Raw genomic sequence first — 22,437 nt, 5'->3', positions numbered from 1 at the left:
TACCGGAGTGATCCATTACTGCAGTACCTTACCTCCGGTGACCTTGCAGGGTTTCTCCCAAGACACTTATGTATGGGTGGGTGCACCTTTACCCATGTATCTGCTATGGGGGTAGGCACTATACATTGTAAACAGTAACAATCATATGCTTAACAGTAACTCCTGGCCTCCCACCATGCATAAGCACCCTCTCCTCGCTGTCACTCAGTAACTTGCCACTTTGTGGCAGACTTACTTACTGAAAACTGGCATTGGCAACAGGATAGAGACATGCTCAGGTGCAGAAACACTTTGCACAGGGAGCTGGCTGCAGAGGGGACCAGACTCAGATCCTCCAATCACTCATCAGAGTCCCCTGCACCAGGATAAAGCTGTGAAATTCTTCTGCATCTGAGGGCAGCACTATTGTCTGCAAGTGCCAGAACAGAAAACCTAGGGAAGGAGGGAATGGGGAGATGGGCTGGGACCAGACTATGGGCCAGATTCACCTGTGTTCTCTTAGCGGAACCTGGGCTGTAGCGGCTCCCAGTGGTGGTGTGTGAGGCTCCCTGGGGGTACCCAGGGTTGTGTGGCACTTCACTACCACCTGCCCTTAGCATGAGGAAGCCTTCTCTGTCCCTGCTGTGGGTCAGCAACCCAACACCGCCAGCCTCTGGCAATACAAGCACTGCCTTTGAGGCCTCCGCAGGTCCCACACTCTCGGTACAGGTTAATGATCGGCGTGTCCACTGGACACTGACAGAATTAACAGATCTGCCACTCCCAAAGAGTAGCACACACCAGCTTACCGGTTCCACTTCAGGATCACCGTTCCACCCAACACACAGCGCTTAGCCAGGTTACAGCAAAAACAGGAAAATTATTTAACACAGAGCAGAGATTTGAGAACAAGCAAGTAGAATTAATGGGAAAAAATGGTTACATACAAGATAAGATCATAACATGCTTTCTAGATCCTAAATGTAACTAGCAAGACATTTTCCTGTCTCATAAAAGTTAGCTCACCCCAAATTTCTCTACCACTGCCAAACTGCTAGACCTTCTTTCATAATCCAAGCCAGCTGCCTGCTTGTCCGCTCAGTGAAAGATAACTGAGTGTATTCTTCACACCCAGATATTGTTCCAGCCATCCATTGTCTTCACTTGTAAAAAAAGGTAAACCCTACTGCTGGTTTTGACCTGTTGGAGAATTTTCAATCTCTTGATTTGCATTTTGTTCAGACTGTAAATAGGCTTTCATTGTGAAGTATACAATACTCCATCTACGTATAGCCAGACAGGTAGAGACGTGTCTCTTGCCTGAAGAAAACTTGTTTAATACCTTTTGGTGACCAGCCTCACATCACAGATCTTCAGAACATGATTTTCAGTAGAGATACCTAACTCCATACATATTATCTGTGCATACATTTTACAGTGATTATGATGAGCAGTGTAATATGGGCTTTCAATAGATACCTGGCCAGACACTCTTTGGTGAACCAGTATGTAGATACCTAGGGGATCCCTGTAACTCTTATGCACTCCTGTTCCTTCTGCTAGTTGGCCCCGAGCGGTCCCTAGGTCACAGGGTGGAGCTGCCTGGAGGTGTGGGGGGTCCAGGATGAGGCCAGTTAGAGGATATTTTGATTCAGTGTATCTCTCAGGGAGCCTATGACAACAAAACTTCTACAGAGCCCAAGATGGAACTTAAAGCTGTTGGGAACCTTGGTAAGGGGGACTATTGTGCCACTCAAGGCCTGCCCTCCTTTGGGGGTACTGCCAGCTCCAGGCAAAGCAGTAGGAATGACCAGGGGGCTGAAGGGATTAATTTAGAGGGAAAGTTCAGCCCAGCTATGGGATGACAGGGACGGGTCGTGAGAACTAACTATGGACACCAGAAGGGTGTAAACAGCAAGGAAAGGAAGGGGGATTAGTTAGTGTGATGTGTGAAGGAGAAGTGGGTGAAGTTAAGGACAATTTGATTCTATGGGCAAGGCTGGGGCAGAGGGAAGGATGTTACAGGGAAATAAGGGGAACAAACCCAGTCAATCCCATCACTGTCCATGCAGTGCCAGCCAAACCCAGGCCCAAATCTGCTGCCAGTCTTTTCCCAGGGAAAAGACACATCTCCAGCACAGTTTCCTGTCCGATTAGTTTGTTTTTTAAGCACTTGGATAATAGTGCTTGCAGAATCCCTGCTATACACTCCCTGCCCCTACTGCTCTGTAGCAAGGATCCAGAACATGGTTTGTGGGACACAACACAGGTTACAAGCATGTTTGGCTCTAGGTGTACTAGCCCAAGTGTGGACAGGTTCTAAACCCCAGGGGAATACTGCACGGTGGCCAATCCACACCTGCTCAGTGGGATCTGCTCCATGGCTGAGAACACCCAAGCTTCTTGATGGCCTCCCAACTCTCAGAGGTGAGTTCCTCCCATGCCCCAGCAGCCCCATCCCACAGTAGCGGGCTCCCTGCTCACCCTGTGGCCTCCTGCCCCTCGGCTGCATGTGTTTCACCATCCTGGTGACCTCACTGACTCCTTATCACCCCACCAATCTGTGGTGGAAAGCCCCAATTCATGGGTGGCCTGGCCACCCAGTGTTGGTGTGGGGTCTACCCATCCAGTGGCCCAGGTGAGCCTTTGTGGTATGCTTCCTACACCCTGGTAGGGGAAATTAAAAAAACAGACAAGAAACCTGACTATGAAGCAGGGAGTTATAGGCAGTTTTATGGGACTCTTTATCTACAAACCACATGCTAACCCCTGTAACTTATACACACTGCATTTTGGTAAGATGATCTCCAGGAATTTTAACTGTCAACCATAAGAGTGCCCTGCCTGCTAATTACTTCCAAATTTCAACATAAAAATAGGGACATCTAACTGGTAGAAAAAAAAAACTGTCCAGGGCAAACCACACCCTTTGCCAGCTGGAGTCTATCTTTCTGTCAAATAGACCTGAGCTGTAAAGTTTCAGCTTCCTCAAAGTTCAGGCTGCTTGGATCTCAGGTTTTGATTTGGACCCATCTCTCCCATCAACACCGATATCAATGTAAGGAAGCCAACAAAGGAGATTAAAACTCATTGCAGCCCCAAATCCCTGTAGTGCCATGTGCTATGGACCCAACCCCTATTGCCCCTGGCACAGCCCTCATACTCCCAGCCCTGCTCCTGACACGCCCCCTACACTGGAGTTTGAAAGATAGGTAAATAAGTCAGCTGTATGCTGTGCCAGTCTCAGGGGAATCCCTACCTCCCACAAGCCAGATGCATTGCATTGACGGCCCCTTTAGCTGCCTGAGCGACATACTGGGGCCAGGGTGAAGAATGGAATCAGCCCTGGTAATGATATTACATTATAAGGGCTATGGGGATAATTTGGCCAGATTGCCTAGGAAGATGGATGCTCTTTGGAAGAGATTGTTTTGATATGATGAACAAAGTTGCAGAAGAAAGCAGCGTCTCGGTTGCTTGGCCGGGTGCTTGAAACATGGAAATATTCGGAATTCAGTCTTAGTCAACAGCAGTTTATATGGCAACAGCTCCAGGCGTCTCAACAAGAATTTGGAATATACCGTCTGCCCTTTGATGTTGATTAGCATACCAAAAAGAGATGCAGATGTGTTCCCATGGCAATGGAACCATTGTGTCATTCTTGGGTGGTATCATTTAATTACAAACCAATGGCTTAGGTCATATGGTGTACAAAATCGGAGGAAGATAGTCACGATGTGGGAGCGAGAGCCAAAGGACAGAATGTTTCAAAAACAAACCATAGGAAATTGAGATGACTTTGTCAGAGCTGAAGAAGAAAGTGAAAACATTAACTGAAGGAACTGTTAATAGTGGGCAGTTAGATTGCCATGAAAATTATCCTGTAAGCTCTCACTACAGATCAGTGAGTCTCTGCAAGTAATTAGTTTCTTCTCAGATATATAAGTTCATAGAGTCATACATTTTAAGGCCAGAAGGGACCATTATGATAATTTAATCTGACTTTCTACATAATATAGGTCACAAATTTTCTTAAAGAAATAATTATTTGAATATCGGTCCACAGAGCTTGATTTTTTCATTTTACCCAAAATCACCCCACTGTGTATCAGGGAGAAAATCACCTGAAGTTACGGTATTGTAAGGCTTGTGTGAGGAAGAGAATCGGAGGAATCTGCACAGTTTTCAGCTAAAAACATAGCCAGTTTAAGTGGAGAGCGGCTGCTGAACTCTGAATAACTAATGTACACTGCTTTAAAACTATGGGCTTGACTAGCCCAATAGTGGGACGCTGTTTTATTTCAGACTAAATACGACGCAAATAAATGACATCTCTGTGTGAGCAATGAACAGCTCTAGTACAAATGTAATGATAGTAAACTATTTTAAAAGCCTAACAACAACGTTGATGCTTGTAGGTTTAATAGCACAATGATTAAGACCAGGCATCTGTCTGGAGTCAAATGGTCTGTAACAGTTATCGCAATGAAGCACGTAAAGAACATTTTGTCCATCGGGCTGCAAGGTCAGACTCCAAACCGGTGGCACCCTTAGCAAAATTTTCACCATCGTGATACCATTACAGGGTATTGTGCAGGAGCAACTGCAAAGGAGCTGCCTTCTGCGGATCTCCAGTAAGTATAAGATGATTTATGATGTTGTTTGGGTGGAAGCTAGTGTGACCTTGGTATAGGACACTGAATGAGATATGTGTTTGAGAGGCAAATTTGGGTTGCACCAAAATGGTGATAACAGCTTCCTTACCATTCAGAAAAAGAGAACCCAGGGAAAGCATTATGGCGTTACATTGCCACAGGCACAAGGTGAATTTTCATCGTCTCGAACTTTGTCTTGTATTATTAATGTTCAGCTAAGGCAGCTGGAGGAGGGAGGTCCATCAGGCAGTCCTTTCATCCTGTGGGGTTTTACAAGACAGCTTAGAAATTGCATTCTGAGTACTGTGTAGTCTTGCTCTGTCCTAGGGAGTACATTCCGATCATGTAGCTGCTATCCAAAAGGACAATGTGTTTCCAAGGTCGTTAGTTTACTAAACTACAGGAAGCTGGCTGGTGACAGCATGAGCCTCAGCAAGTGTAGTCAGAGCTGGTAAAGAAGTTTTCTATTTGATGAGCTGTTCTATTTTGACATAATTACCGCTTACCAACAGATACCATCATGAAGGTTACGTTTATGTCTCGGAGGTCATGGAAGTCACAGAATCAGTGACTTCCATTGATCTCTGTGACATTTTCTGCCCTGGGGCTGGAGCTCCCGGCTGGTCTCCCTCCGCAGCTCCCAGTACCTGCCCTCCTGGGGGGACCTTGCAGCTGCCCAGCCGCAGAAGGTGGATCCCCTGCAGCTGCCTAGCCATGCAGGCAGCGGGGGAACCCCTCGCAGCTGCTTTGCCGCAGGGGACTCCTCGCAGCTGCCCAGCAAGTGGCGGGCAGTGGGGGAACCTCTTGCAGCTGCTTAGCCGCGGCGGGCGGGGGGGGGGACCGTCCAAGCTCCCAGCTGGGGAGCGGGGACCCTGGAGCTCCCACTCGCTGCAGGTGGTGGGGAACCCTCCGGAGCTCCCTGCTGCCGTGGGTGGCAGTGCACCTCTAGAACTGCTCAGCCCCTGCATGGGGGAGGATCCCGGAGTTTCCACTTATTGCATTAGCAGGAGCCCCCAGAGCCCCAGCAGCAGTGGGTGCTGAACCCACCTCACCGTTTTGTCAGGGATATTTTTAGTGAAAGTCAGGGAGAGGTCATGGGCTTCCCTTAATTTTTGTTTATTGCCCGTGACCTGTACATGACTTTTACTAAAAATATCCATGACAAAAACTTAGCCTTAAGCATAATTATTTCCTATTTCATAGATTCATCCCAAGGCCAGCAAGGACCACTGTGATCAACTAGTTTGACTCCTGTATAACAAAGGCCATAGAACTTCCCCCAAATAATTTATTTTGAACTAGAGCATATGTTTTAAAAAGACTTCCCAGTCTTGATTTAAAAATTGCCAGTAATGGAGAATCCACCATGATCCTTGGTAAATGGTTCCAATGGTTAATTACTCTCACTGTAAAAAAGGATGCCTTATTTCTAATCAGAATTTGTCTAGCTTTAACTTCCCACTATTGGATCTTGTTAGACCTTTGTCTCCTAGACTGAAGAGCCCATTATCAAATATTTGTTCCCCATGTAGTTACTTATAATACAGACTATGATCAAGCCATCCCTTAACCTTCTCTTCATTAAGCAAATTGAGCTCCTTGAGTCTCTCTCGATAAGGCATGTTTTCTAATCCTTTAATCATTCTCGTGGGTCTTCTCTGAACCTTCTCCAATTTATCAACATCCCTTTTGAATTGTGGACATCACAGAACTGGATACAGTATTCCAGCAGTGGTCACATCAGTGCCAAATACAGAGGTCAATAACCTCTCTGCTCCTACTCAAGGGTCCCCTGTTTATGCATCCAAGCATTGCATTAGCCCCTTTTGGCCACAGCATTGTACTGGGAGCTCATGTTCATCCGCAGGCAATGATTTTATGTTCTCATCCCAGTTACTGATAAAAATGTTAAATAGCATAGGGCCAAGAACTGACCCCTGTAGGACCCCACTAAAACATACTCACTCAATGACGATTCCCTGTTTACTACTATATTTTGAGTCTTATCAGTTAGCCAGTTTTTAATCCACGGAATGTGCAGTGTTAATTTTGTACACCTCTACCCTGATGTAACGCGACCCGATATAACACGAATTCGGATATAACGTGGTAAAGCAGCGCTCCGGGGGGCTGGGCTGTGCACTCCGGCGGATCAAAGCGAGTTCGATGTAACGTGGTTTCACCTATAATGCAGTAAGATTTTTTGGCTCCCGAGGACAGCGTTGTATCAGGGTGGAGGTGTATCATTCTACTTTTTAATCAAAATGTCATGCATTACCAAGTCAAATGCCTTACAGAAGTCAAGTATATTACATCTGCACTATTACCTTTATCAGTCAAACTTGTAATCTCACAGACAGATGTAACTCACATCACTGTAAAAAGAACAGGAGTACTTGTGGCACATTAGAGACTAACACATTTATTTGAGCATAAGCTTTTCGTGGGCTACAGCCCACTTCATTGGATGTACAGAATGGAACATTCTATTCCATTCTATGCATCCAATGAAGTAGGCTGTAGACCATGAAAGCTTATGCTCAAATAAATGTGTTAGTCTCTAAGGTGCCACAAGTACCCCTGTTCTTTTTGCGGATACAGACTAACACGGCTGCTACTCTGAAACCTGTCACATCACTGTATTGCACTTCTGGAAGGGGTCCAGCTGGTATGGTGATGAAAGTGGTGTAAGAACCTATATAGAATAGAATTCTAAGTATGAAGGAAATTGCCATGTGTTAGCTATCAGTGTGTGGTTCCTATTGTCAAATACTAACTTTTTAATGTGCACTCTGTGAGTGATATATTCAAAAGTGCCTAAGCACCCATTGGACTCAAGCTCCTAAGTCACTTACACACTTCTGAAAATTTCACCCTATATTACTTAGCCAGCATCTAGCAATTGACCTTTTCCCCCAGAACATCAGAAAATCCACTGGAACCTCTTGACTCACTTCAGAGGCACTCAGGCATGATCTGCTGCCATCTGAGATGCTTACTTCCAGCCAAAGGAGCTGGATATTTATAATGGGTTTTGTAATACCCACCCCCCTCTTTCTGGCAGTCAGAAAGACAGACCTGAGCTGCCTTATGTGATAGCAGTTGTGGGTGTAATGCACATAGCCATGGCAACCCATCACAGTAATATGCATGTAGACACAGGAGGTTGTTTCCATGGCACAGGACTGCTGTATGCTCCTCCAGAGAAATTTTAAATAGAAAATAGAATCTACTGGGGTGAGAGGCAGTAAGCTAATTGCAAAAGTCAAGAGGGAGACCATCCTTCCAGACCTTGTGGACACAGAGTGTCAGAAAATTTTTAAATGAACATATCTCTGAAGATGTCGGTGGAGTCTCTTACACCCACTGAGAGCGATTATACGAACAATGGCTTCTGATCATTCATTGCTAATGTAAACTAGTTAGTACCACAACTAGTATTGCAGGTAGTGAATGAAAGTTCATAACCTCAATATAAATTATAGCTCTATTCCATGTACACTCATTCTGAGACTGGATCGCCTATAGATGTCTATAACACACCTCTACCCTGATATAACACTGTCCTCGGGAGCCAAAAAATCTTACCGCATTATTGGTGAAAAAGCGTTATATCAAACATGCTTTGATCCGCCGGAGTGCACAGCCCCGCCCCCCGGAGCGCTGCTTTACCGCGTTATATCCGAATTTGTGTTATATCGGGTCTCGTTATATCAGGGCAGAGGTGTATTTCCATGAGAAGAATGAGTGTACAATAATCCCACTAACTGGTTTAGTGCTGACATTTTTCTTCTCTCTTTCTCCAGCCTCCTATCTATTTCTTTCTATCATGTCTGTCCACAGTATTTGTACCATGCTCATCATGATATTAGAGTGCATGCTAATAAAATTATTATTAATAATAATAATAATAAATAATAATGAATTCACTATTGGGATTCATGGTTTTATTGACTTTACTGGCGCAGCACTAGGTTTTACCTTGTATAGATGATTTTTAAAAGTACTAAATAGTGGAGATTCTATAGGTTTCAGTGTGATAGAACCCAACTTCTGTCAGGTCAATTCAGTGTTTTAATAGGAGGTGTTGTGGCAAATGTATCCTTGGTTCAACTCCATTAAAATAATTTGAGTTAGACCAAGTATGGATTTGGCTTGTTGTTTTAGTCAGCTGGAGGGGGGGAGGGGGTTACACTAAATTGGATTTAACCAGGTGGGAGAATGCCCCATCTGTTTTCTGAGCTCCTTGACATATCTGAGACTCAAACTAGGACCCTAGTCAACAGGTAGTGTCTGTACAAAACAACAGTGAATCCAGCTACCAGGCAAGATCTAGCTAGTTTAGACTTTCCTCCAAATGGCCCGTATATTAGACAGAGTCGCTGTGGAGAAGGAAAGGTAAGACACAGCAAAGGCAAGAATTCTCATTCCCTCCTTTCTTAGTCATTGTGGAAAACGCCACCATCCCCCTGTCACTCAAAGCCATAATCTGGATGTTAACTTTGACCTGGCCCTCTCTCCAGAGCCTCACATCCAGGACATATCTAAATCTTTCCACTTCTTCCTAAATGACATCTATAAAATCTGACCTTTTGTCTGACGATTAAACTCCCATCCAGGTCATCCTCATCTTACGCCTTGACAATTGCAGTTTCTTTCTCCTCTCCAACCTTGACAAATCCCATCTTACTCCAGTTCATAGAACCATAGAATATCAGGGTTGGAAGGAACCTTAGGAGGTCATCTAGTCCAACCCCCTGCTCAAAGCAGGACCAATTCCCAACTAAATCATCCCAGCCGGGGCTTTGTCAAGCCTGACCTTAAAAACCTCTAAGGAAGGAGATTCCACCACCTCCCTAGGTAACCCATTCCAGTGTTTCACCACCCTCCTAGTGAAAAAGTTTTTCCTAATATCCAACTTAAACCTCCTCCACTGCAACTTGAGACCATTACTCCTTGTTTTGTCATCTGGTACCACTGAGAACAGTCTAGATCCATCTTCTTTGGAACCCCCTTTCAAGTAGTTGAAAGCAACTATCAAATCCCCCCTCATTCTTCTCTTCTGCAGACTAAACAATCCCAGTTCCCTCAGCCTCTCTGCATAAGTGTTGTGCCCCAGCCCCCTAATCATTTTTGTTGCCCTCCGCTGGACTCTTTCCAATTTTTCCACATCCTTCTTGTAGTGTGGGGCCCAAAACTGGACACAGTACTCCAGATGAGGCCTCATCAATGTCGAATAGAGGGGAATGATCACGTCCCTCCATTTGCTGGCAATGCCTCTACTTATACAGCCCAAAATGCCATTAGCCTTCTTGGCAACAAGGGCACACTGTTGACTCATATCCAGCTTCTCATCCATTGTAGCCTCTAGGTCCTTTTCTGCAGAACTGCTTCCTAGCCGTTTGGTCCCTAGTCTGTAACAGTGAATGGGATTCTTCCGTCCTAAGTGCAGAACTCTGCACTTGTCCTTGTTGAACCTCATCAGGTTTCTTTTGGCCCAATCCTCTAATTTGTCTAGGTCCCTCTGTATCCTCCATCCATCCTGAATGCTGCTGCAAGATTCTCTACCATCTCTTTATGATGTGTTTGCACAGTATCTATCCCAATGGGGTCTGATCTATGATTGGGGCCACAAAGCATTTCCTTATTCCAGATAATAAATAAGAAAAAGGAGGCGCTAAAGAAAATGGCATTGGATGGTGTAAAAGTGTGGCACCATACCTTCAACAGGTGTCAGAGCCCGTAGGAAGATGCTAATTGAGCCATGCTGACTCACTGTTGTGAAGTGCAGCTTGTTGCCTCCACCGTGGGGAGGAGAGAGTAGCCTTCTGATCAGGAGAACTTAGAATCTGGGGTTGAGAAATTCTCAGGAAGGAACAGTAGTCTAGTCCCAGGGGAAGTGCTGTGGTTGGAATTTATGTTGTGTTACTTGGAATTACCTTGGGCTAGACCTGCAAAGGAGACTTCGGCTTAGCATTGCAACACCTAAGTTCAGGTGCCCTTCTACCCAGTGGAATTCTCAGGCCCAAGTTAGGCACCCAGGCTCCCTTCACAATGCACAGGAAGAATTAGGTGCCTAAGAAAGACATTCACAGAAGCCAAAACTGAGCAGGGAGGGGAATTAAGCATAGATTCATAGATTCATAGATTATAGGACTGGAAGGGACCTCGAGAGGTCATCGAGTCCAGTCCCCTGCCCGCATGGCAGGACCAAATACTGCCTAGACCATCCCTAATAGACATTTATCTAACCTACTCTTAAATATCTCCAGAGACGGAGATTCCACAACCTCCCTAGGCAATTTGTTCCAGTGTTTAACCACCCTGACAGTTAGGAACTTTTTCCTAATGTCCAATCTAGACCTCCCTTGCTGCAGTTTAAACCCATTGTTTCTGGTTCTACCCTTAGAGGCTAAGGTGAACAAGTTCTCTCCCTCCTCCTTATGACACCCTTTTATATACCTGAAAACTGCTATCATGTCCCCTCTCAGTCTTCTCTTTTCCAAACTAAACAAACCCAATTCTTTCAGCCTTCCTTCATAGGTCATGTTCTCAAGACCTTTAATCATTCTTGTTGCTCTTCTTTGGACCCTTTCCAGTTTCTCCACATCTTTTTTAAAATGCGGCGCCCAGAACTGGACACAATACTCCAGCTGAGGCCTAACCAGAGCAGAGTAGAGCGGAAGAATGACTTCTCGTGTCTTGCTCACAACACACCTGTTAATGCATCCCAGAATCATGTTTGCTTTTTTTGCAACAGCATCACACTGTTGACTCATATTTAGCTTGTGGTCCACTATAACCCCTAGATCCCTTTCTGCCGTACTCCTTCCTAGACAGTCTTTTCCCATTCTGTATGTGTGAAATTGATTTTTCCTTCCTAAGTGGAGCACTTTGCATTTGTCTTTGTTAAACTTCATCCTGTTTAACTCAGACCATTTCTCCAATTTGTCCAGATCATTTTGAATTATGACCCTGTCCTCCAAAGTAGTTGCAATCCCTCCCAGTTTGGTATCATCCGCAAACTTAATAAGCGTACTTTCTATGCCAATATCTAAGTCGTTGATGAAGATATTGAACAGAGCCGGTCCCAAAACAGACCCCTGCGGTACCCCACTCGTTACGCCTTTCCAGCAGGATTGGGAACCATTAATAACAACTCTCTGAGTACGATTATCCAGCCAGTTATGCACCCACCTTATAGTAGCCCCATCTAATTTGTATTTGCCTAGTTTATCGATAAGAATATCATGCGAGACCGTATCAAATGCCTTACTAAAGTCTAGGTATACCACATCCACCGCTTCACCCTTATCCACAAGGCTCGTTATCCTATCAAAGAAAGCTATCAGATTGGTTTGACATGATTTGTTCTTCACAAATCCATGCTGGCTATTCCCTATCACCTTACCACCTTCCAAGTGTTGGCAGATGATTTCCTTAATTACTTGCTCCATTATCTTCCCTGGCACAGAAGTTAAACTAACTGGTCTGTAGTTACCTGGGTTGTTTTTATTTCCCTTTTTATAGATGGGCACTATATTTGCCCTTTTCCAGTCTTCTGGAATCTCTCCCGTCTCCCATGACTTTCCAAAGATAATAGCTAGAGGCTCAGATACCTCCTCTATTAGCTCCTTGAGTATTCTAGGATGCATTTCATCAGGCCCGGGTGACTTGCAGGCATCTAACTTTTCTAAGTGATGTTTAACTTGTTCTTTTTTTATTTTATCCGCTAAACCTACCCCCTTCCCATTAGCATTCACTATGTTAGGCATTCCTTCAGACTTCTCGGTGAAGACCGAAACAAAGAAGTCATTAAGCATCTCTGCCATTTCCAAGTTTCCTGTTACTGTTTCTCCCTCTTCACTAAGCAGTGGGCCTACCCTGTCTTTGGTCTTCCTCTTGCTTCTAATGTATTGATAAAATCAATCCAACTCTGGGCTGTGGACCGTCTCCTGAAGTTAGTTGCATAAGCCAGGTCATCCCTTTCTTGCAAAAAAATCAAGTGGTCCTCTTATATCCTATGTCCGCCAGATTAGAATACTCTCCTAGGATGTAGGAAGTGCAGGTTCAAACCCCCACTCTGTCTGATTCAGAACAAGGATTTAACTGCAGGTCTCTCACCTCCCAGCTGAGTCCTTTAATCCTTGGGTGTTCTGGGTTGGATCCCTCTCAATCTCACCTGTTGAAGTTGTTTGGCCCACTGAATATTTGTAGGCCTGATTCTGGTATAACATTGGTATAACTCCACTGATTCATGGAATTATTCCTAATTTCAGCTGGTGCAATAATCTGGTCACTATGTCCTCTCCAGTTACCCTGCTTAATCCAGCAAACACAGGATTTATTTATTAAGATATTATCAAACAAAGAGACAAATGACTTTATCTCCTGTGCTAGGCCTAAAGCAGCAGGGAAGAAGGCATTTGTCCACATGTCATAAACTTTGAACCAAATGCCAGTGTAATATCCCACCAGCTTACTTGTAAATTTTAAACTTATTCTGTGTAACAATACTAATGCAAATATTGCAATAGCAAAGTATATGTTGCCGAAGGACCCGTATTACTGCATTTATACCACAAGAAACCTGTAAACACCTAAAGCCAAAAAAAAAAAAAAAAAATCTGCAAGTTGTCATGCCAATTCAATCCTGATAACAAGGCACTGAGGAAAGGGCAAGAAAGGAAAGTAATGAATCTGAAGGAAAAGAAAAGTCTTTAAGAGGGAAAGGAAGATGAAGAAACAAAAAAAATAGTAGTGAGCATTAGATGAGGAAGGTGACGATCATAAGGGGTCATGATCATGGGGGATGGGTGGTAAAGAAAAGTCTTTAAGAGGGAAAGGAAGATGAAGAAACAAAAAAAATAGTAGTGAGCATTAGATGAGGAAGGTGACGATCATAAGGGGTCATGATCATGGGGGATGGGTGGTAAAGAAAAGTCTTTAAGAGGGAAAGGAAGATGAAGAAACAAAAAAAATAGTAGTGAGCATTAGATGAGGAAGGTGACGATCATAAGGGGTCATGATGATGGGGGATGGGTGGTAAAGAGGTAAGCAGTCTCTGGTTGTGATCTGAAATCATAGGCATGAAAATTACACTAATTTTGCATATCTGAATGCCAATTTGATGCCACTTACGTACACTTACTTGTTTTCTGAACAATTTATGTCTGGGGCCAAATTCTGTGCTCACGTACTTTGGTGTAAATCTGGAGTAACTCCACTGACTTTACTCTTGTGTAAATAAGAGGAGATTCACTTGTGTAAGTAAGAGGAGATTAAAGTCCCAGAGGAGATTGAGCCCTAATGTGTATTTTACATGGTCATTTATGTCACTGGTGATCTAGATCCTGAGACTTTTTGGGGTTTTGCACCTGCTTATGCCAAGATTCACTTGGCTCTGACTTACTCCATGCAAACAGCCTGAGTGCTTGAAGTTGAAGAAATGCCATGCAGAGAAAATTAACAATAGCTTTATACAAACAGTTTCATTGGCTTAGATTCTGTTTCCACATTCAGTGTGACAGCTGCTAAAAATATCAGTCACTATGGAAATAAAATTAAACTGGAAATGGTAAACAAAGTCCATTTAAAATGGTGTTTTGAGAGTAGTTTTACACATTGTTAGACATAACTCCCAAACTTGTAGAACTATAAATTTTTTATATTGATCATGAACTGCAGGTCTTGAAATTTTGAGTATGAACAACTATTTGAGCAAAAATTATTGTATAAGATTTTTAAAGTTCCTATGTTGGTATTTAATTAGACTTAATTAGAAAATGAAAATTGAATAATACATTCTGATTATAATAAAAATAACTTAATAGCACTTTATAAAGCTTTAAGCACTATCCAACCATTAACTAATTAATCCTGACGACACCCTTGAGGAGGAGGTAGGTAAGTATTATCATCACAGTTTTACAACTACGGACAGGTTCAATGACTTGCTCAAGGTCAAAAATGAGATTCTGTGTCTTAGATGAAATATTAGAACTCATAAGTGCCTGACACCTAGTCACAACTTTCTCTTATAGATTACATTCATTTTACCCCACACTCATGTGGAGTGAAAATGGTACCAGAAATAGAGAGAGAGAGAAAAAGATTTTAAAATTGTTAAACTTATAATTATTGTATTAAAGCATGTAGAACATGGATAATAATTTGTTATGCAGAAGAAGAGACTGACTAATAATGGTTGCACATTATATAGGTAGCATCTTCTACCTGCTACTCTTAAAGTACTTTACAAACATTAGAGGGGTAGCCGTGTTAGTCTGTATCCACAAGAACAACGAGGAGTCCGGTGGCACCTTAAAGGCTAACAGATTTATTTGGGCATAAGCTTTCGTGGGTAAAAACTCCACTTCTTCAGATGCATGGAGACTGGGTTTTTTACCCACAAAAGCTTATGCCCAAATAAATCTGTTAGTCTTTAAGGTGTCACCAGACTCCTTGCTGTTTTTACAAACATTATTAGTACATTAAGCTCTATATCACCTCTAACAAGTAATTCACTTTCTTTTTTTCATATGGGTAAAATGATGCACAAAGAGACTGTGACTTACTCCAGTTGGTGGCAGAACAGACAATAGCCCCCGAGTGTCTTGTGTCCAAGGTCCTTGCTCTGATCTCTTGACATATTCACTCCCATGAACAGAGAACGATTCAGAGAAAGAGGATTTTACAAATGAGGGGTGGAATTTAAACAAATTAAAAAGGTGAACAGAAGGAACAGAAAACAGGAAGGAAAAGTGCCATTGACTCATGGTTTAAATTGAATCAGAGCATCTATTTTTCACATTCCTGTTCTAATTTATCAAGATTACACAGGACCTAACTTGTTTTGGTTTGAGAACATCAGCTATAAGTAAAGTTACAGCCTAAATTGCTCTTTGGAGAACAGAAAAAGAGTAATCTTCTGTAGTCAAGCCATGATCTTTTGGGGTCCACCCACACCAGTGAGTAGTTGCCATCACCTGCTCAGTAACTTTTGGGTAGCTTGGTGCTGTGCGGCTAATATGGTTCAGATCTCTGACACTAGTCGCCAGCCCACAAGCATAAGGTCTCACCAGCCAAGTGAGTCTTTGCAGGGTGACCTCAACAGCCCTTCTAGTTCTGAGTCTCCCCAAATATGTCCTCCTTGAGTTCTTAACTATCAGACACGCTGACTTTTCCCCTCTGGTTCATCACATCTGAGAGCATGAACCCAGCCCCCGAGATATCAGCTTACTTTGGCTTACACAGTCTACATGGTTTGCATACCAGAGACCTGCTTGCAGTGAAAATAAACAAAAAGTTTGTTTAATAGAAAAAAACATAGATTCAAAGATGAAATAGTAAGGGAAAGCAAACATTACAACTTACACAAAAAATAAACACAAAGACGCAACCTCAGGCTTTATACTTTCATATTAGATAAAATCCCTTTTGCAATAAGAGTTACCTGTTACCTTAAAACGGTTTTGCAGCATATCCCCTAGTACGTTAATTAAATAACAAATTAGACCTAATGTTTATAGAAGGATCCAACTGAAAACCCCAGGGATCAATGAAATCCTCACATCCAAATCTATCTAGGTATAGCTCTCATCATTGTAGTGTCTGAGCTCCCAGTTTATTCTGGTTTGTTTTTCATCTTTCTCTGAAGCATCAGGGACGGCCATGGTTGGAGATGGGTCATTAGATGGGGAGGACCGGGGCTCTGAGGTGACACCAAGCATTCTCTCTCTCTAGTACTTGGCTGGTTGGTTCTTGCTCACGTGCTCAGGGTCTAACTGATTGACATATATGGGAGGAGAAGGAATTTTCCCCTGGGTCAAACTGGCAGTCACCTTGGGGGATTTTTGCCTTCCTCTGCAGTGTGTGGGTGTGGATAATTTCCCTGTCATTGCGGTTGCCGTGGGCACTGGTGCACCGTGGTCCCTCCTATTCTCTGGCTGTGGCACATATAGTCTAGTCTCCTATAATACTTTGTATAATTTCAGTTTAATGTGTGGGTGCTGGGTGGTAGCCAGGTCAGACTAAATGATCCAGTGGTCCCTTCTAGCCTTAAATTCTGTGACTCTAAAAGTCATCAGTGATCTCCAGCATCTTCTCCTCAGGCAAAATTATGGACAAACTAATGGTCTTGTAGCATGTTCTGAAGACTACGCTGTTGCTCATGCTTATCATTGTATTGCTAGTCTTGCAATATTTGGCATTTTTCTTGAAGCCTCTGCTCCTTGAATCATCAGATTATGTGTAGATGGCCACTTTTTTTTTTTAAAGCAAGTTTCTGCCCCTTGCGGTTGTGAAGAAAAGACTGAAAATGTGAACCTTAGAGGCAAATAAAAAGCTGCCCAAACTTGTTTTTTTAAATAAAATCTTGTGATAGTTGTCATCAGATGTTCGGCTGCATGTGTGTTCCTTGTGTGCTGTCCCAGCTCTGTGCCGATAGCTGGCACAGCAGATCTTGAGTGAACCGCCTAGTGACCACAAAATCCGTTAAGGTGCGAAGGCACCTGGCCAGGTTTATTGTCAGCAAAGCATGGTCCTAGCTCCCCGGATCAATGTCTACAGTTACACTAGCACATGTATGTCGGTGACAATGGACGCAGCTCAGTCAGGGGCGGACCTTTACACTGCCCTCTCGGCTGGCCAAAAACACTCCCTCTGAGATACATCTTTATACACCAATACAAACAAGGTACTTCTCGCCTTCTGACATATCAGGGTGCCACCCATTGCCTTGTATCTGTAGGTTCAATCAAAACAGCTCTATTCATCATGCTGTCATCCTGACCTTATCCTTAAAATGGGTCAGCGTATTCTTCTTATTGTTGGGGAATGTGTTTATTGGGGTGATCTGGTACAACCCTTCTGCAATATGCTTGCGTGAGTGTTTTGTGCCTAGCACCTCTTAGGAATATGTGTTTTTGGGATGACAATAGTGGAGTGTGATGTTGGATTCACTGGAGGGCCAACGTCGGGATCCCAGGAGACGTCCCTGTGGACACAATGGGAGGCAATGTTTTCCCCAAGAATTAAAATTAGCGGGGGTGTTTGAATTTACAGGGGGGAGTGTCAGGGCCGATGAGGGGTCAGACCGTGAAGGTGGGCTGTATGGTACCATAATAAAAACTGAAAAATGTTTCATGACCATTTTATTAGATTTAACTCATGTTTTAAAATCATCACACAAATTAAAGTTGGCTACTCTAGTCTTCTATGAAGCACTACATCTATATCCTTCTTGGTTTCTTGTTATAATTTTGCACAACTCTGTTAATGAACTTCTTGAATGCAATGCATTCATCTTTGGTGGCTTCTCATGTGTCCGGTACTTACATTCCTTCAATTGATATGCTCATTAGTTCATTCACATGATCAGGCAGAAGGTGACTTCTTTCCAAACACAAAATTCTACTCAATGATGAAAAAGAACGCTCAACTGTAGCTGTTGTGACTGGGAGTAGCAAGAGATGAATTCCTACTTCTTTCATCCCAGGAAACATAGCATAAAGATCGGGTCGAGTCACTAGTGATAATAAAAAAGAAGTTGAAGTCAAATCTTCATTCATACATCGTATGATATTCCACTCTGTGTTCAAATTCTCTATTCTGTCCTGAGCACATGGCAGCCCCATTGCTGGTAGTGCCTTACTCACTCCACTCAACTGTCAGTGTTTTATAGGACAGGGATCTGTAAAAGCTATGTAGAGGTTGAGTAGAATCTAGAAGTCGCTGTTGTAGATTTTTAAGAATCAAGTCTGTGTACTTTTTCAGTTGTCTTATCAAACACTTCTTGTCCTCTTCACTTAAGGATTCAATATAAATGCCTTCATTAGTCAACTTCTGGACTGAAGTCTTTGCTTCTTCCAGTACTTTTTCAATGGATAGCTCTCTGATCCAAATGTAGTTTCTATTGCTGGACAAAGATCTACTACTGTTGTAGCAGATGCCTGGATGGCATTGTTTTATGACCCAAGTGTTTTCAACAGTAGACTTACAAGAGAGAGAATGGCAATAGTCTTCTCTGAACGTAGTAGCAAAAGTAATCCACCAGCCTCATTACTTAGATCCATCCCATCTTGGTAGATACTTTCCAAACCAGTAATAATGGCTGGAGTAATTTTAAGACAACAGTCCACGATTGCTCATGAGAAAGCCAGAGGGTTTTCCCAGGTTGGACTAATTTGAACTTCAGTCCCAGTGTACCTTCTATATATTCCAAGATATTCAGTCTTTTTGGACTCTTGTTGAAAAAATAATATAATGAAGACATTAAATTTATAGCTTTTTAAATGTCTTTTGAAGAGTCTGCAGCTCGTACTAGCGCTAGTTGGAGTAGATGGCCTCTGCAGTGTGTATAGAAGAGATTAGGGTTACATTTTTATTTGAGCAAACCTTGTACTCTACCATGTCTTCCAGAGAAGTTTGCAGCTCCATCAAATGCACAAGCAGCTATCTGTTTGGGGTCCAACTGACAAGCATTTGACTCTTCTAAGATTGGGTTGTCACAGATGCAGCCGATGTGTCTTCTATAACTTGAACATCTAGAAATGCATCTACTGGCCTACCACTGACATCAAGATAACGTACACAATGACTTAATACTTGATGCCCATTTGCATCGGTGCATTCATCAGCCATGTATGCAAATTTTTTGAATGTGGTGAGAGTTCTTCACTTTTTCAACTGTTGAGTCTTTCAATGTTGCACCACATGCTTCTAGCCAGTCAGTTGAGTTTCTTGCAGAAAGATAGTGAGCATTTGCTGGTCTTGTTTGGAACCAGTGTTCAACTTCAGGACGAACATTGGCCTCCAGTTTGTAGTACGTGGTATCTCTTGCTTAAATAGAAAGTATGATGCCACAGCCCTGTTTGTTCGCATGAACTGAGTTGTGTGTCCAGCATTCTTAACAGTCTCATTAACACTCACCGGTGTTGTCCTTGGTCAGTGGAGACTCAGAGTTCAGAGGTGCTTTCACATGAGTTCACCTCCCAGGTAGGGGGCAAGAAGGTACCTTGCTTGTTCCTCCAGCTGCTCACGGTTCGCTCTGGCCACTGTTGTTCATTGTGCCACCGTTCACTCTGTTGCCAATGGCCCTGTATCATCACCTTCTGCTGCCACCTGCCACTATGACCTCCGAGAGTTGGTCTCTTGAGGTTTTACCCTGCTCTCTGTGATTTCACTGAGCTCTCAGTGCGGGAACCTCACTGCTACTGCAGACTGGGTCATCTCTTCCACAGAAACACTGTCCCACAGCAGGTCTAAGTGCTTAGACCTGATTTTCAGTGATTTCAGCTGTAGTGGTCACTTAACAAAACAAAAGACTATCTGTGGAGCCTAATCAGCTCTTTCTTTTAAACAGTGGTGAGGGGCAGGTCAAATTAAAAAATTTTATTAAGATGATGTTAAAAAAAATAAATAGTGAACAGAGTGTGAGCATAGAAGTTTCTGGTTATCAGGGAATAACATACAGATTATCGAGGGTGCAAAGTTTGGTTTAAGATCAGGTAGCATGAGGAATACATAGTCTGCAATATCCCCGATTAGGGGGTAAAGGGTTGATGGGTCAAAGTACAGACATTGAGATATGAGGGTATGAAGTTCATAGAGTGGTTGTGTTTGGGTGTGGAGTATAATGAGTGGATATGATGATGAGGATGGATTGACCCTCATTTGGTGAGATTTAATGTTTAGGGAGTTTATGGTTCCAGTTCATATGATCCAATGGCGAAGGTCACTTGGTCCCTTTCTTGTAGTGGGAGAATGATGTCACTAGTACTTGTGACTCAGGCAGACCATCAAGCAAAACACCTGTCTCCATCCTCTCTTGATGCCCTCAATCAGCACAGGCTAAGTACAGTTCTACTGCCCTTTATTCATGCAATAAGAATACATTACCCCTCTCATTCAAGGGATTTGTAACCCAACCCCAGCCAAAATCTATTACGTGGGCAATACAGCTCTGTTTGCTGGATACCTATGTAGATTAAGTGTGAATGTAAATACAATCTGGTCCTGGAACCTTTCCCCCCAGCTCATCGGTAGCTGTCAGGGAGAGCTCATTTAGACTTTGCTTACAAATCATAATTTGAAATTATTAGGTTGGCCAACATCACCGAAGTGAATGCATTGACATTGTCATAAAAAACAACAGCTGTGCAAGGAAACTAGTCTATGTTCATAGTTTTCAAATCTATTATACTTTTTCAGATGCACGTATTTTATCATATACTTCATATGCTTTTAACGTTTGTATTAATGTTTCCATTTCAATTCAAATTTCCAAACAATCACTAAATTGGCAACGCTGCATGTAACTAGTTCACAAAACTGAGGGTGGGAGGTGTGTTGGTGAAATTCGGGGGGGGGGGGGGGGTGTAGGGAAATCCCTGAGGGGAGGGTCCCATTGCACCTGCTGGCCCCTGTATTTTAAACAGCCCTGGCAATGTCTCTGGGAGAGGGAGGCTGACACTGCAGCAAAGACGGAATCCCTCAGTGGTTTGAGCATTGGCCTGCTAAACCCAGGGTTGTGAGTTCAATCCTTGAGGGGGCCATTTACAGATCTGGGGCAAAATCAGTTCTTGGTCCTGCTAGTGAAGGCAGGGGGCTGGACTTGATGACCTTTCAGGGTCCCTTCCAGTTCTATGAGACAGGTATATAGCTTCTCCTAAAGGGACAAGCCTCCCCGCTCCCACCCTGGCCGGCCCAGCCACAGCTCTGCCAGCGGAGCCGAGCGCAGCCGCGGCAGAAACTACATCTCCCAGCAACCCCCGGGGCGGGGCCGGAAGTATGCGCGCGCCGGTTGCTGAGCGCGGGTGATTTGGGGCCGGCTGCGTGCGGGGTGGGAGCTGGCCCGCCCTGGGGTGGGTACCATGGCGCTGGCCGAGCCGCGCTGGCCCGAGAACCTCTCCCTGCTGAAAGTAAGTGGGAGGGAGGCTCCTGGGGGCTTCAGTCCCGGCGCTGCGCTGGGGGGAGCTCACTGGAGCCGCGGATCCCAGCTGTATGGGCGTGTACCGAGCCGCCCTCCCCCCCCCATGACAAGGGGGGGGGGTACCGGCCCGGGGCTGTCCAGTGAGAACGGGGGGGGGCAGGACCTGGGGGAAGGGATGGGGGGCGCGTCCATTGGTGCTTATGGAGGGTGGTAAAAGACTTATGGTCCAGAGATCCTTATAAGTAAGAGTGGGGTCCTTAAAATGTTTAATCAAGAGCGTGGTTCTCCAGAGCTGGCCAAGGGTCAGGGCTGGCATTTTGATTCATGGGGGCTCCCAAGAGTGACCCTGGGGATACCTGAAGTATCAGAGGATTGCAGCTGGCCTTATAGTGGAATTTACCTTCCCTACCCCTCCTAAAACTTTTAGGTAGCAGAGTAGGCCCTTTGCTTTCCACAAGACCCATGCCCCCATTTTTGCTAGGGAGGAAGCTGGATGGGGAGAGTTTGTCAGGAGGAATGTCAGAGAATATTGAATTGCTAGCAGAGCTCCCATTTGGGAAGGGGCTTCTGCAAGAACTGCCTTTCCCTTCCCCCTTTTCACCCTTGAGCTCTAGCAGATGTGCCAAAGATTAAGTCTACACATTGGAACTGATTTTGGAAGCTGTTCTCAGTTCAGTTTGTTTATTGAATTTGTGTTCAGCAAGCTGCTACCGAATAGCTATGTGACAATTTGCATTTGTGTTGGCATTTAGTGTAACAGCTTTTGACATAAAGCAACTGTTAAACTCAGCCCCAAGAGATGTGAGAGATTGTTGTTTTTCGTCTATGGGGTTTAGGAAACTGGTGGACAAGAATTTCTGAGAGTGAAAG

General features: G+C 43.8%; 1 protein-coding gene across 4 annotated transcripts in view; it reads left to right on the top strand.

Moving 5' to 3' along the window:
- The first annotated feature begins 21,476 nt into the window (after positions 1-21,476).
- Positions 21,477-22,437, top strand: part of RAD18 (RAD18 E3 ubiquitin protein ligase) — a 133,281-nt gene continuing 132,320 nt past the window's right edge. For all 4 annotated transcript variants that reach the window (XM_054035662.1, XM_054035661.1, XM_054035660.1 and 1 more), the window contains exon 1: positions 21,477-21,556. In XM_054035662.1, coding sequence (XP_053891637.1) covers positions 21,509-21,556 — 48 coding nt within the window. In that variant the 5' untranslated portion in view covers positions 21,477-21,508. The remainder of the gene's footprint in view (positions 21,557-22,437) is intronic.

This window comes from Malaclemys terrapin, chromosome 7 (assembly GCF_027887155.1).
Source record: "Malaclemys terrapin pileata isolate rMalTer1 chromosome 7, rMalTer1.hap1, whole genome shotgun sequence".
Lineage (NCBI taxonomy): Eukaryota > Metazoa > Chordata > Testudines > Emydidae > Malaclemys > Malaclemys terrapin.
This window is presented reverse-complemented; position numbering and strand designations above follow the sequence as displayed.